Here is a 13,083-nt window from a genome sequence, read left to right on the forward strand (position 1 = left end):
TGGGGTCAAGTGGCTTGCCCAAGGCCACATGGCTAGGTAATTATTAAATGTCTGAGGCCAGATTTGAACTCAGGTACTCCTGACTCCAGGGCCGGTGCTCTAGCCACTGCACCACCTAGCTGCCCCCCCCCACAATTTCTTATAGAACAATAGGACTCCATCACATTCATATACCATAATTTGTTCGGCCATTCCCCAATTGATGACATCCCCACAATTTTCAATTCTTTGTCATAAAAAGAGATGCTAGAAATATCTTTGTCCATGTGGGTCCCTTTCCCTTTTTTTGTGATCTCTTTGGAACACAAATCTAATAGTGGTATTGTTGGATCAAAGGATACCCACAGTTTGATTGCCCTTTTAATATATCAGATTTTTTTAATCCATATTGTTGAGGAATTAACATTCTTTTTTTATTTTTTGTCTTTTATTTTATTTTATTTTTAATTCTCATTTTGTACAAAGGTTTTTTTTTACATTAATAAAATATTCTTGTTTAAGAGTAAACAAAATACCCCTCCCCCCATGAATATAGACTTGCTTGGGCAATAAAGGGGAGAGAAAAAAAATTAAAATTAAAAAAATAATAGTAATAATTGTAGGTATGGCCAGGTGGTGCAATGGACAAAGCACCAGCCTGGAGCCATGAGCACCCGAGCCCACATCCAGCCCCATAGACCCAACAATCACCCAGCCGTGTGACATGCAAGCCACCCGATCCCCACTGCCCTGCAAAAACCTAAAAGAAGAAAAAAAGACCCAAAATAAAATAAAATAGTAATCATAGTAGGGGCGGCTGGGTGGCAGACAGAGCATTGGCTCTTGAGCCAGGAGCACCCTGGTCCAAACCTGGCCTCAGATGCCCAAAGATCACCCTGCTATGTGGCCCCAGGCAGGCCACCCAGCCCCATTTGCCCTGCACCCTCCCCCAAATAATAATAATAATAAATGTGCTTCAGTCTTTGTTCCAACACCAACAACTCTGTCATGGGTGGATTGCATTCTTTATGGTAAGTCCATCGCAAAAGTTGCTTCCATATTTTTCCAAAGTTGCCATTGCTCATCGCAACTCCCTCCTTTCTTATTTCTCCACTACCATGTACTATATTTTCTCTCTCCTTTCACTCTGACTCTACTGTAGGGTAGCTGAGTGGCGCAGCAGACAGATCCCTGGTCCTGGGGCCAAGAAGCCCTGAGCCCCCATACCACCCCTTAGGCCCAGCATCCACCTGGCCCTATGGTCCAGGACAGGCCTTCCCATCCCAGCCCTTGCAAGAAGTAAAAAAATAATGTGTTATATCTGACCAATGGTCCCCCCATGGTCCATCCTCTCCTCCTTTATTCACATCCCTGCCCCTTCCCACTGCTCCCCCCTCCTTCTTACTCCAGATGTCTGTACCCCATTGAGTATATATGCTGTTTCCTCTCCTAGTCACCTCTGATGAGAGCAAAGGTTCCTTCATTCCCCCTTGCCCCCCCTCCATATCATTGCAATAGCTCATTGTAATAAAAAAAATCTTATTATATGAAATATCTTGGCCTATTCCCCCTCTCCTTTTTTTTCTCCCATTACATTTCCCTTTTTTCTATTGACTCCATTTTTTACACCATATTTTATTTTCAAATTCAGCTTTCTCCTGTGCTTCAACTATAAAAGCTCCCTCTACCTGCTCTATTAACTGAGAAGGTTCATATGAGTTTTATCAGTGTCATTTTTCTATGCAGGAATACATGCAGTTCATTATCATTAAGTCCCTCAAATTTTCCCCTCTCCTCCAATCTGTATGCTTCACCTGAGTCCTGTATCTGAAGATCAAACCTTCTGTTCAGCTCTGGCCATTCCAACAGGAACATTTGAAATTCCCCTGGTTCATTGAAAGTCCATCTTTTTCCCTGGAAGAGGACATTCAGCCTTGATGGGTAGTTCATTCTTGGCTGCATTCTAAGCTCTTTTCCCTTCCGGTATATTATATCCCAAGCCCTACGAGCTTCCAATGGAGTTGCTGCTAAGTCCTGTGTGATCCTGACTGCAGCTCCACGATATTTGAACTGTGTCCTTCTGGCTGCTTGTAATATTTTCTCTTTGACTTGGGAGTTCTGGAACTTGGCTATAATATTCCTAGGGGTTGGTTTTTTGGGATCTCTTTCTTGGGTGGGGGGATCAGTGGATTTTCTCCATTTCTATTTTGTCCTCTGCTTCTAGAATATCAGAGCAATTTTCCTGTAGTAATTCTTTGAAAATGATGTCAAGGCTCTTTTCCTGATCATGACTTTTGGGTATTCCAATAATTTTTAAATTATCTTTCCTAAGTCTGTTTTCCATATCAGTTGTTTTTTCAATGAGATATTTCACATTTTCTTCTAATTTTTCATTTTTTTGGTTTTGAAGTATTGATTCCTGATTTCTGGTAAATTCATCAATCTCCCTGAATTCTATTCTTTGTCTGAAGGATTTGTTCTCCTCAGAGAGTTTTCTTCTCTCTTTTTCCATTTGGCCAATTTTGCTTTTTAAAGCATTCTTCTCCTCAATAACTTTTTGAACTGTTTTATTCATTTGACCTAGGCTGGTTTTTAGCATGCTATTTTCTTCAGCAATTTTTTGGATTTCCTTGACTAAGCTGCTGACTTCATTTTCATGTTTTTCCTGCATCTCCTTTCTTTTCCCAGTTTTTCTTCCAGCTCCCTCATTTGATTTTCAAAGTCTTTTTTGAGCTCTGTCATAGCCTAAGCCCAATTTCTGTTTTTTCTTGGAGGCTTTAGATGCAGGAGCTTGTGCTTCCTCATCTTCAGACTGAGTATTTTGATCCTTCTTGGGCTCATATGCAAAATATTTCTCAATGGTCTTCCTCTTGTTTCTCTGCTTGCTCATTTTCCCAGCCTGGGCCTGGTTTTGGGGTGCTTCCTGAGTTTTTGGGACACTCCCACAAGGGTCTCAGTGTGTGAGGCTCTGTCCTTTCTCCTGGTCTGTGAATGACCATAAGTGCCCCCCCCTCTGCCAGAGGGCTGAGGTGGGGGGGCCTTGATGTTCTATTGGGGGGGGCTAGACTGCAATCAGGATCTGAATGTGGTCAGAACCCCAGAGTCCTGTTCCAGGGGCAGAGGACAGAGCTCTGCAGTCTCTCTCTCTCTCTTCACTCCCCTCCCTCAGCTCAATGGGCTCATGTCTGCTTCTGTTTCCATATCTGCGCTGCTGAAAGGACAAGCTGCTGGCTGTGTGCCCTGAGGGCTGGGCTCCATGTGCTTGCTCTGGCAGAGGTTCCCTGCTGTTCCCCCACTTTGTGCCCAGTTCTCCCTGGGGTCCAGCTCAGGAGACTCTTCTGCTGCTGTGAGCTGTGGCTCCCAGCGCCCTGGGGCTGCCTCCAGGAGGCTGATGTTCTTTCGCTCTGGCGGGCCACCCCTCTGGTGGGCCGTCCTCCCACCCAGGGGAGCAGAGCCTTTCTGCTCTTTTCCAGGTTACCTTGAGTAGGAGAACTGCATCACTGGGTCCCTCTGTGGGTTCTCTCAAAAGTTTAGTTAGAGTCCTTAGTTTCAAGTTTTATCAGAGAGAGCCTAAGACTCCATCCCTTCTTGTCACCATCTTGGCTCCGCCCCTATATCAAAATTTTTAATAAGATTTTGAGTTCTAAATTTTTCTCCCCCTCTCCCAATTTTCCTTCCCAACACCACAATCTAATGTAGTTTATACATGTGCAATCATGTTAAATATATTTTTCATATTAGTCATGTTGTGAAAGGAAAAAAAAAACAAAAGAGAAAAAGCCCTGACAAACAAAAAAACAAAAAAAGTAAAACTTGTATGCTCTGATCTACATTCAGACTCCATGATTCTTTCTCAGGATGTGGACAACATTTTCTGTCATGAGTCTTTTGGATTGTCTTGTGTCATTGTATTGCTAAGAAGAGCTAAAATCCATCATAGTTGACTATATATAATGTTCTCCTGGTTCAGCTCACTTTGCTCAGTTTTAGAAAGACTTTTCCAGGTTTTTCTGAAATCAAGTCTGCTCATTATTTCTTATAGGACAATAGTATTCCATTATATTCATGATTTTTTTTTTTTAGGTTTTTGCAAGGCAAATGGGGTTAAGTGGCTTGCCCAAGGCACAGGCCTTAAGTGTCTGAGACCGGATTTGACCCTAAGTACTCCTGACTCAAGGCCCGGTGCTTTATGCACTATGCCACCTAGATGCCCCCCATTATATTCATTTATCACAATTTGTTCAGCCATTCCCCAATGAATGGGCATACCTACAATTTCCAATTCTTTGCCACTGCAAAAAGAGCTGCTATAAATATTTTTGCATATGTCGGGACTTTATCTTTTTTATGATCTTTTTGAGATACAGACCTAGAGTAGTATTGCTGGAGCACTGGGGATACACAATGTTACTGCCTTTTGGGCATGGTCCCAAATTACTCTCCAGAATGATTGGATCAGTTCATAACTCTACCAACAATTATTAGTGTCCCAATTTTCCCACATTTTCTCCAACATTGATCATTTTCCTTTTCTGTTATTTTAGCAAATCTGATATGGGTGTGAAGTGGCGTCTTAGAGTTGTTTTAATTTGCATTTCTCTAACCAATAGTGATTTAGATAAATTTTTCATATGACTATAGATGGCTTTAATTATTCATCTGAAAATTTCCTGTTCATATCCTTTGACCATCAATTTATTCTTATATCAGTGTGTTCTTATACATTTGATTCAGTTCTCTATTTTTTTGAGAAATGAGACCTTTATCAGAAACACTGGCTTCAAAAATTATTTCCCATCTTTGTTTTTCTTTTAATCTTGGCTACATTGGTTTTGTTTGTGCAAAACCTTTTTAATGTAATGAAAATGATCCATTTTGCATTTCATAATGTTCTCTATCTCTTGGTCATAAATTCTTCTCCTGTCCATAGATCTATCAGGTAAATACTTCCTTGCTCTCCTAATTTGCTTATGGTATCACCTTTTTTTTTTCTCTAAATCATGAACCCATTTTGACCTTATCTTGGTATAGGGTATGAAAGGTGGATCTATTCCTAGTTTCTGTCATGTTATTTTCCAGTTTTCTCAGCAGTTTTTGTCAAATAGTGAGTTCTTATCCCAGAAGCTGAAGTCTTTTAATTTATCAAACAGCAGATTACCATAGTCATTTACTATTGTTTCTTTGGTATTTACTCTAAAGATGGAACAAAAACAGAAGTTCCAAACATTATCATTCTGGACCTTCCCCACCCCACCAATTCCTAACTGGGTGTACAATTTCCAATTTCCTCTATATTATTTAAATACTTCTGTCCTTGTAGAGAGGTGGCTCACATTTAAACCAACTTTAACATAGGATTTTATCTCAAGTTCAATTCCAAAGACAGCATGGTCATTGGATGGATGAATGTATTTCCATTACGTTTATTTTCCCCCAATATTGCCATTAACACTAATTCCCACACTGCTAGTGGCTCATTCTCCTGACATTTTGAACCTTACCATGTCATAACTATCTCCAGTATTCCTTAGGATGAAATAAATTAAGAGACACTGAAGAATGGTAGAATCCTATGTTCTCTGCTTCAGGGCCACTCTAGGGGAGTTGGTGACTTGGGTCTTCTGTCTTTCTCCAACCTGAAGGACAAAACGGCTCTTCTTTCTCCAGAGACAGGCAAGTTGTTGAAGGACTAGCACCAAGATCTGTCCTGGCTTACTAATGTCTTTGAACTCAAACCTGTTCTAACAGTGCAGACAGTTGACAATCCTATTCCTCATCATGTGGTGAACAGACAGGAACCAGTTCCACAAGTCTGTGCATGCTTCATGTTGGGGAACAGGGCACTGCCATCATATTTTCAGCATGACTCTCTGGAGGCAGGCTCCCCAGCCTCTTCCATGTGGAGTAGTGCAACAACCTCTCTTCCTTACACCAGATGAGGGCAGGTTGACATTTTTTCTTAATAGAGATTCAGAGCTCTGAGTGTAGAGTAGGAAGTTCTCAACCTTTTTAGCGATCCCCTTCTCAGAGTAATGTTTTTAAATGCATAAAAATTAGGATTACAAAAAGGAAACCAGTAACATTGAAATAAATACTTATTCTTCCATTAAAGTACAAAGATATCCTGAAACCTATTTCCTGATTCCTCCAAATGAGACCCCCAGGTTAAGAATACCTGGCCTTGGGACGGCTAGGTGGCACAGTGGATAGAGCACCAGCCCTGGAGTCAGGAGTACTTGAGTTCAAATCAGACACTTAATAATTACCTAGCTGTGTGGCCTTGGGCAAGCCATTTAACCCCATTTCCTTGCAAAAATTAAAACTAAAAAAAAAACAAAGAAAAAACTGATCTAGAGGACATATGCAATTGTAGATAAATTTTAAGATTGTGTTCAATTAATTTTTTTTCAAATGTATTCCTTTTATTTTCAAATGATTCCCTTACTTTAGATTTTAAATTACTAGAGGCCAGGAGTTGTCTAATATCTTAATCCTTTTGTTTCTCTAGCTGCATTTATCCAAACTGTGGCCTGGCAATCAATAAATATTTGGAGAATTAATTTAAACCTGCTTTGATGTGAGAGGCTTAAAGAATGCCTTTTATATGAGACTATTAAAAAGTTACTATAATATCTTGAACTTGAACTGAGTAGAATCAACAGTGATGGGGTTAATTTGATATAAAAATTTTAAAACTGCAACCAACTACATATTCTTTTCCCTCCTAACTGTGGTGTGCATTGAATGCTTAGATTACAAATTCAATGTATTTAGAATTGAAAATATTTGTTAAATTGAATGTTTATTATTGATGTCTTTAAAATTATTTTAATTAAGGTCTTGGAAGAAAATTTATATCTTGAAATTTACTAATTTTTGTTTTTTATTACTAAATAAGTGGCAATTTTCCTTATTCAGTATTTTTCCATTTGTGTCAGCTCTAGCAAGTCAACTCAGACACTAAAAAATTACATGAGAATCTGGACGTAGTACTATTTGTTTCACATCAGAACAAACTCAATATAATATGTCTTTTAATTTCCCAATGTTTTATTCCCTCCCCCTCTTTTCTATTGTCTTTAGTCTAACTGTATCATTCATGGATATTGTTTAATTTCATGGAGGGAGGCAGAAAAGCTACTCTAGACATGAAAATAAAATTTTTATTACCTAATCATTTATTGATCTGTGAAGAGGATGATAAATCAGGGAAAATCTGTTGCTGTGTTCCTTTAAAAAAAAATTAAAATTTTTATTTTTTCAGTTCCAAATTTTTTCCTTCCCTCTACCTCTTTCTTGAGAAGGTAAGAAATATGATGTTCATTATGCATGTGAAGTTATTCAAAATATTTTCACATTAGTTAGTTATGTTGTGGGAGGGGGAAGTTAAAAAAATTAAGAAAAAAATATGTTTCAGTCTGAGTTCTCTCTCTGGAGGTGGATAGCAGTTTTTATCATGAGTCTTTTGAAATTGTCACAGATTATTGTTTTGATCAGAGTAGCTAAGTTTTTCCACAATTGATTATCTCTATGACTTATTGTGTAAAGGGGTCTGTCTCCTGATTCTGCTTATTTTCACTTTTCATCAGTTCAAGTTTTTCTGAATGCCCCCTTCATCATTTCTTATAACAAAATAGTATTCTATTATAGCCTATATCACAACTTGAGTCATTCCCCAATTGATGGGTATTCCCTCAATTTCCAATTCCTTGATTCTACAAAAAGAGCTGCTATAAATGTTTTTCAATACATAGATTCTCTTCCTTTTTTGGGGGGGACCTCTTTGAGGTATAGACTTGGTTGTGTTATTTCTGGCTCTTTGGGAATATTTCCCAATTCTTCAGAATGGTAGAACAAATTCATAGTTCCACTGTGCCCTGTCTGTTCTTTTTGGGAAAAAAAAAATCAGTACTAAAATTTTTTTAAAATTATTGTTTTCTATCCCCATACTGAACCCAATGCCTTGTGAACCTTGTATTGAACAATCCCAGTCTATCTGCACTAAATGCCAATTTCTGGAGATGGTAACTTTGGGTTCTCAATAACTATGCCAGCAGAGTATCAGGCTGGTTCTTTTGTTGTTCAGTCATTTCTGTCCTGTCCAATTTTTCATGACCCCATTGGGGGTTTTCTTGACAAAGATACTGGAGTGGGTTGCCATTTCCTGTTCTCCAACTCATTTTACATACTAACAAACTGATGCAAACAAGGATAAGTGATTTGCTTAAAGGTCTCTTTGCTAGTATCTGAGAACATATTTGAATTGAGTCTTCTGGACCCTAGGCCAGTACTATCCCCTGAATCTATTCACTAAATCACCTAAGTGCCCCTGGCAGGTTCTATCAAGTTGAAGCCCTACCTCGCTTTTGAGAAATTTAGATCATCCTTTAAGAATTTGTGTTCTGCAAATTTATACAAGTCATTTCCCAGTTTGACAAATGGTCAAAGGATATGAACAGGCAATTTTCAGATGAAGAAATTAAGCTGTCTATGGTCCTATAAAAATGCTCTAAATCATTATTAATGAAAATTAAAACAACCCTGAGGTGCTACTTCACACCTATCATATTGGCCAATATGAAAGAAGAGGAAAATGACCAGTGTTGGAGGGAGGAGGGGATGTGGGAAAACTGGGATACCAAGGCACTCTTGGTGGAATTGTGAACTGATCCAACCATTCTGGAGAGTGATTTGGAACTATGTCCAAAGGGTAACCAAACTGTGCATACCCTTTGATCCAGCAATACCACTACAAGGTCTGTAACCCAAAGAGATCATAAAATATATTTATAGCAGTCCTTTTTGTGGTGTCAAAGAATTGGAAATTGAGGGTACCTATCAATTGGGAATGGCTGAACAAATTTTGGTATATGAATGTTATGGAAGACTTTTGTAAGAAATCATGAACAGGTGACCTTACATGAACTGAAGCTGAGGGAAGTGAGCAAAACTAGAAACATTGTACACCATAACAGTAACATTGTATAAAGATCAACTATGATAGACTTAGTTCTTCTCAGTAGTACAATAATCCAAGACAATTTTTAAGGATTTGTGAAGGAAAATGCCATCTACATCCAGAGAAAGAACTATAGAGTCTGAAAATGAACCAAAGAGACTATTTTTCATTTTTAAAATTTGTTCTATGCTTTGTTTTTTTCTCCTCTCATATTTCCCCCTTTTGTTCTGATTCTTCTTTTAATGACATATCTAATATGGAAATATGTTCAACATAGTTACATATATATAACACATATGAGATTACTCAGGAGGGGGAAGAAAAATGTGGATCTCAAAAAATCTTTTTTTTTCTCTTAAAGATTTTGAGTTTTACAATTTCCCCCCAATCTTATTTCCCTCCCCCCACCCCCCACAGAAGGCAATTTGCCAATCTTTACATTGTTTCCATGGTATATATTGATCCAAATTGAGTGTGATGAGAGAGAAATCATAGGAAAAAAATAAAGTATAAGAGATAGCAAGACCAGACAATAAGATACCAGTTTTTTTTTCTAAATTAAAGGTAATAGTCCTTGGTCTTTGTTCAAACTCCACAATTCTTTCTTTGGATTTACATGGTATTCTCCATCACAGATACCCCCAAATTATCCCTGATTGTTGCACTGATGGAATGATCGAGTCTATCAGGTTGATCATCACCATGTTGCTGTTAGGGTGTACAGTGTTTTTTCTGGTTCTGCTCATCTCGCTCAGCATCAGTTCATGCAAATCCCTCCAGGCTTCCCTGAATTCCCATCCCTCCTGGTTTCTAATAGAACAATAGTGTCCCATGACATACATGCCACCACAAACAGGGCTGCTATGAATATTTTTGTACAAGTGATGTTTTTACCCTTTTTCTTCATCTCTTCAGGGTATAGACCCAGTAGTGGCACTGCTGGGACAAAAGGCATGCACATTTTTTGTTGCCCTTTGGGCACAGGAACTCAAAAATCTTAAAAAAGAATGAATGCTGAAAATTTTTTTGCATAGGGTAGGAATATTAAAAAATAAAAGGATTTGTGACCTGAATAGAGAAAATACCCACACAGAGATAATCCTAGCTCCTAATAAAGGAATTAATGCTTATTTTGAAAAGCAAGTCTTGAGATGCTTCAACCCAATCCTTCCGACCTTTTCTTTTGCAGGAAGGGGAGCGGGACATGCTTTGGCTCTCCTTGGGACTACTGTGTTCGGTTTGGGCATCACAATTGAATGTCATTGATAAGCTGGGCTGGATGGGGATCAGGGCAAGGATGGGCAAGTGAGCCGTTAGGGAAAATGCTGCCCACAGGCGGAACGGGGGTGGTGGAGGCCTGCCCGATGGGGCGGCCCGGGGGCCCTCGGTCAAGGTCAGGCAGCGGGGAAGGCCGCAGCCCCGGGGTGGGCCTCCGGGGGGCTCCCCCAGGCCGCGGCCCGGCCGCCTTTCTTTGTCCCCCATCTCCCGCTCACGCCCCGCACGTAGCGCCCCGCGCCGGGCCGCCTCGGGAGCCCCTTCCCCTGCCGCGGGCGCCGTGCGGGATCCGCCGCCCCCCGCGGGCGGCCCCGGCCTCCAGGCCCGGGGTGACCTCGGCCGGCGGGGTCGGGTCGGGTCGGGTCGGGACGCCCCCCCCCTCCCGCTCTCTCCCGCCGCCCCCCCTCCGGCTCTGCGCTCCTTCCCTGGGCGGGGAACGGAAGTGACGTCAGGCGCGGCGGAAGTCCCTGCGGCCGCGGTGTTGTGCTGTGGGGGAGCGAGAGACGGCGTTCGGAGCCCGGGAGAGAGATTCTCGTCGTTCCGAGGCCGGGATCGCGCCGAGACCCCCGGGGGGAAGCAGCCGTCGCCATGTCTGACCAGGTGGGCGCGGGGGCCGCGGCCCCCCCCCGGCTCGCCGGCCGCGCCGGGGCCGGGATGGGGGCGGGGAGCCGAGGGCGCGGGAGACGGGGAGGGGGCGGCGGGCGCGGGGCGAGCCGGGCCGGCGCCGGGGCCCCGAGCCGGGGCCTCCCCGATCCCCGCGAGCGGGCGGCGCCCGCGTGTGGCCGCGGCCCGGCCGGCGGCGAGGCCCCCCGCGCCGGGCCCCGTCGCGGCGGGCGCCCGGGCCCCGGTTATATAACGGAGAGCAGCGGGCCGCGGCGGGTGGGGGCAGGGCGGCCGGGCCCCGCCTCTCTCGAGGCCCCTTTTCCCCGATGGGTGGGGGGGCGCCGTGGATGGGCCTCCCCCGCCCCCCGCGGCCCTTTATCTCGGCGGAGGCCCGCGTCCAGCCGGAGGAAAACAAAAGGACGGCCGCGCAGGGCGCTCCGCGCCGGGCCCTTTGTGGGGGCGCCGCCCGCCGCCCGGGGGCTCCGGCCCTCGCGCCGCGGCAGGTGGGGAGAGGAGGCGGCTGGCGCGGCCACGGAAGCCCCGCGGCGCGTGTCCCGCTCCGGCCTCCACGCACACGCTGCCGCAGGCTCGGGAGGGGAACTCCGGCCCCGAGCCCCGGCCGCTCGTTTGTCAGCCCTGGCCGGGGAAACTCACTGGAATTGAGCAAACGGAGACGCATTTTTGTTGTCCGAGGCCGGCCACTGTTTAGGTTAGGCGTATTAATAGGCTAATTCCCAAGTTGGAACCCGAATTATCATCCTAAGACGTCACATCAGATTGTTGATTCATTTACCGGTTAGAGAATTCGTTCGTCCTTTGTTCGTTGTTTAAGTAGTCCTTGGGAAACGTGTTGGAAATTTCTTATATAAAAGTATTTTTTTTTAGGGTGGGGGGGACGAATAAACCTATAAGGAAGCAAACAAGCATTAAGTTCTGCCGAATGTCGGGGAATTGACGGATATCTTATATTTGATCCTCAAAAAAAAGAAACCCAGGGAGATAAGGGCCATTATTTTCCCTCATTTTACAGATGAGGAAACTAAGGCAGGTGGATGAAGTCACTCGTCCTCCATTACAGGACTGAGAAGGTGCTCAGGCCCATTTCAATTCTGGTGTTGTGATTCTAGGTGCAGCCCTCTGTGTCTGCTCAATCACCTTGCAGCAGCCTCAGAATAGAAAGGAATTATTTGAGGAAATAAAAATGACTGACTATCTTCCTCCAGCATAAAGTAGCCAAGAGGTATGAGATATGAATAATTCCTTAGAAAGCTAGGAAGTAAGCTGCTCGTTCTAAATGGAGAATTTGAATCATCTTCTATAGTTAACATTTCTTAAAATGTGAAAGATCTGATTTAAAAAAAAAAGGTGGAAAAAATCAAGAGCAGGAGCCCCAGTTTTTCAATGACAGTGCCCTTCAATTTGTAGAATTTCATATTATATGATAAAAAATGCTACATTTTGTCCTGTTACAAAAGTAGCTTTTTTAGGGACGTCTCAATTTTTTATTGTAAATAGCAAAATCAAGGAATAGTTCTTACATTTTTGCCTTTAAAATGAGAACTGTTAAATTTTTAAAGAGGTTTATTGGACTATCTCATCACAGAACAAATTATTTGCTTTTGGAGGTAAAATGAAAGGTGTTAAGGAACAGGACTAAGACTCATTTATTGTGGATTTAGGAATATCCAAATCACTAGGTAATCACTGGGAAAAAAATGCTTTCTGGGGCACTGGGATGGAAGAGCCATAGTCTATGATGACTTTAATGGCTTTGTACATTTTTTTAAGCAGTGTTTCCCCAAAAGTCATCCTCCTAACTCAAATGTAGGATCATGAACTATGTGAGAACTTAATGCTTTTTCTATTCTAGCCCCAACCTGATTTTACAAATGGGGCAGTTGAAAGACTTGCCCAAAGGTCCCAAAATAATGTGCTGGGATCAGAATAGAGGTTATTTCCCTCCAGAGCCTGTGTCTTTCCATTACAACAATCTAGCTCTCAAAAAGCAACTGAAAGACCTACATTTAAGCAAAACAATACAAAATAATCTAGAAGTTGTTTCACCGAAGTGAATTTTTTCTATCTTTATCTGTAAAAGAAGTACATTTTGGACTTTGCTATTTCTAAGGTTCTTTTCCTCAAGGATATTTCTAAGCATCCTAAGAAAGATTTGGGTAGGGTACCCCTATCATCCTAAGAGATTCAGACCATTGATTTTTTTTCCTTCTGTTTGATTACAAAGAGGTCCAACATCAACTATTTTGTTT

At 42.3% G+C, this 13,083-nt stretch overlaps 1 protein-coding gene across 2 annotated transcripts in view; it reads left to right on the top strand.

Moving 5' to 3' along the window:
• Positions 1-10,664: 10,664 nt before the first annotated feature.
• The window catches only part of SUMO1 (small ubiquitin like modifier 1), a 42,864-nt gene continuing 40,445 nt past the window's right edge, over positions 10,665-13,083 (top strand). The window contains exon 1 of one of the 2 annotated variants that reach the window (XM_074191633.1): positions 10,665-10,813. In XM_074191633.1, the coding sequence (XP_074047734.1) occupies positions 10,802-10,813 (12 nt within the window). In that variant the 5' untranslated portion in view covers positions 10,665-10,801. Of the gene's footprint in view, positions 10,814-11,049; positions 11,526-13,083 lie in introns of those variants that run through there. The other variant, XM_074191631.1, reaches the window with a different exon arrangement.

This window comes from Macrotis lagotis, chromosome 6 (genome assembly GCF_037893015.1).
Source record: "Macrotis lagotis isolate mMagLag1 chromosome 6, bilby.v1.9.chrom.fasta, whole genome shotgun sequence".
Taxonomy (NCBI): domain Eukaryota; kingdom Metazoa; phylum Chordata; class Mammalia; order Peramelemorphia; family Peramelidae; genus Macrotis; species Macrotis lagotis.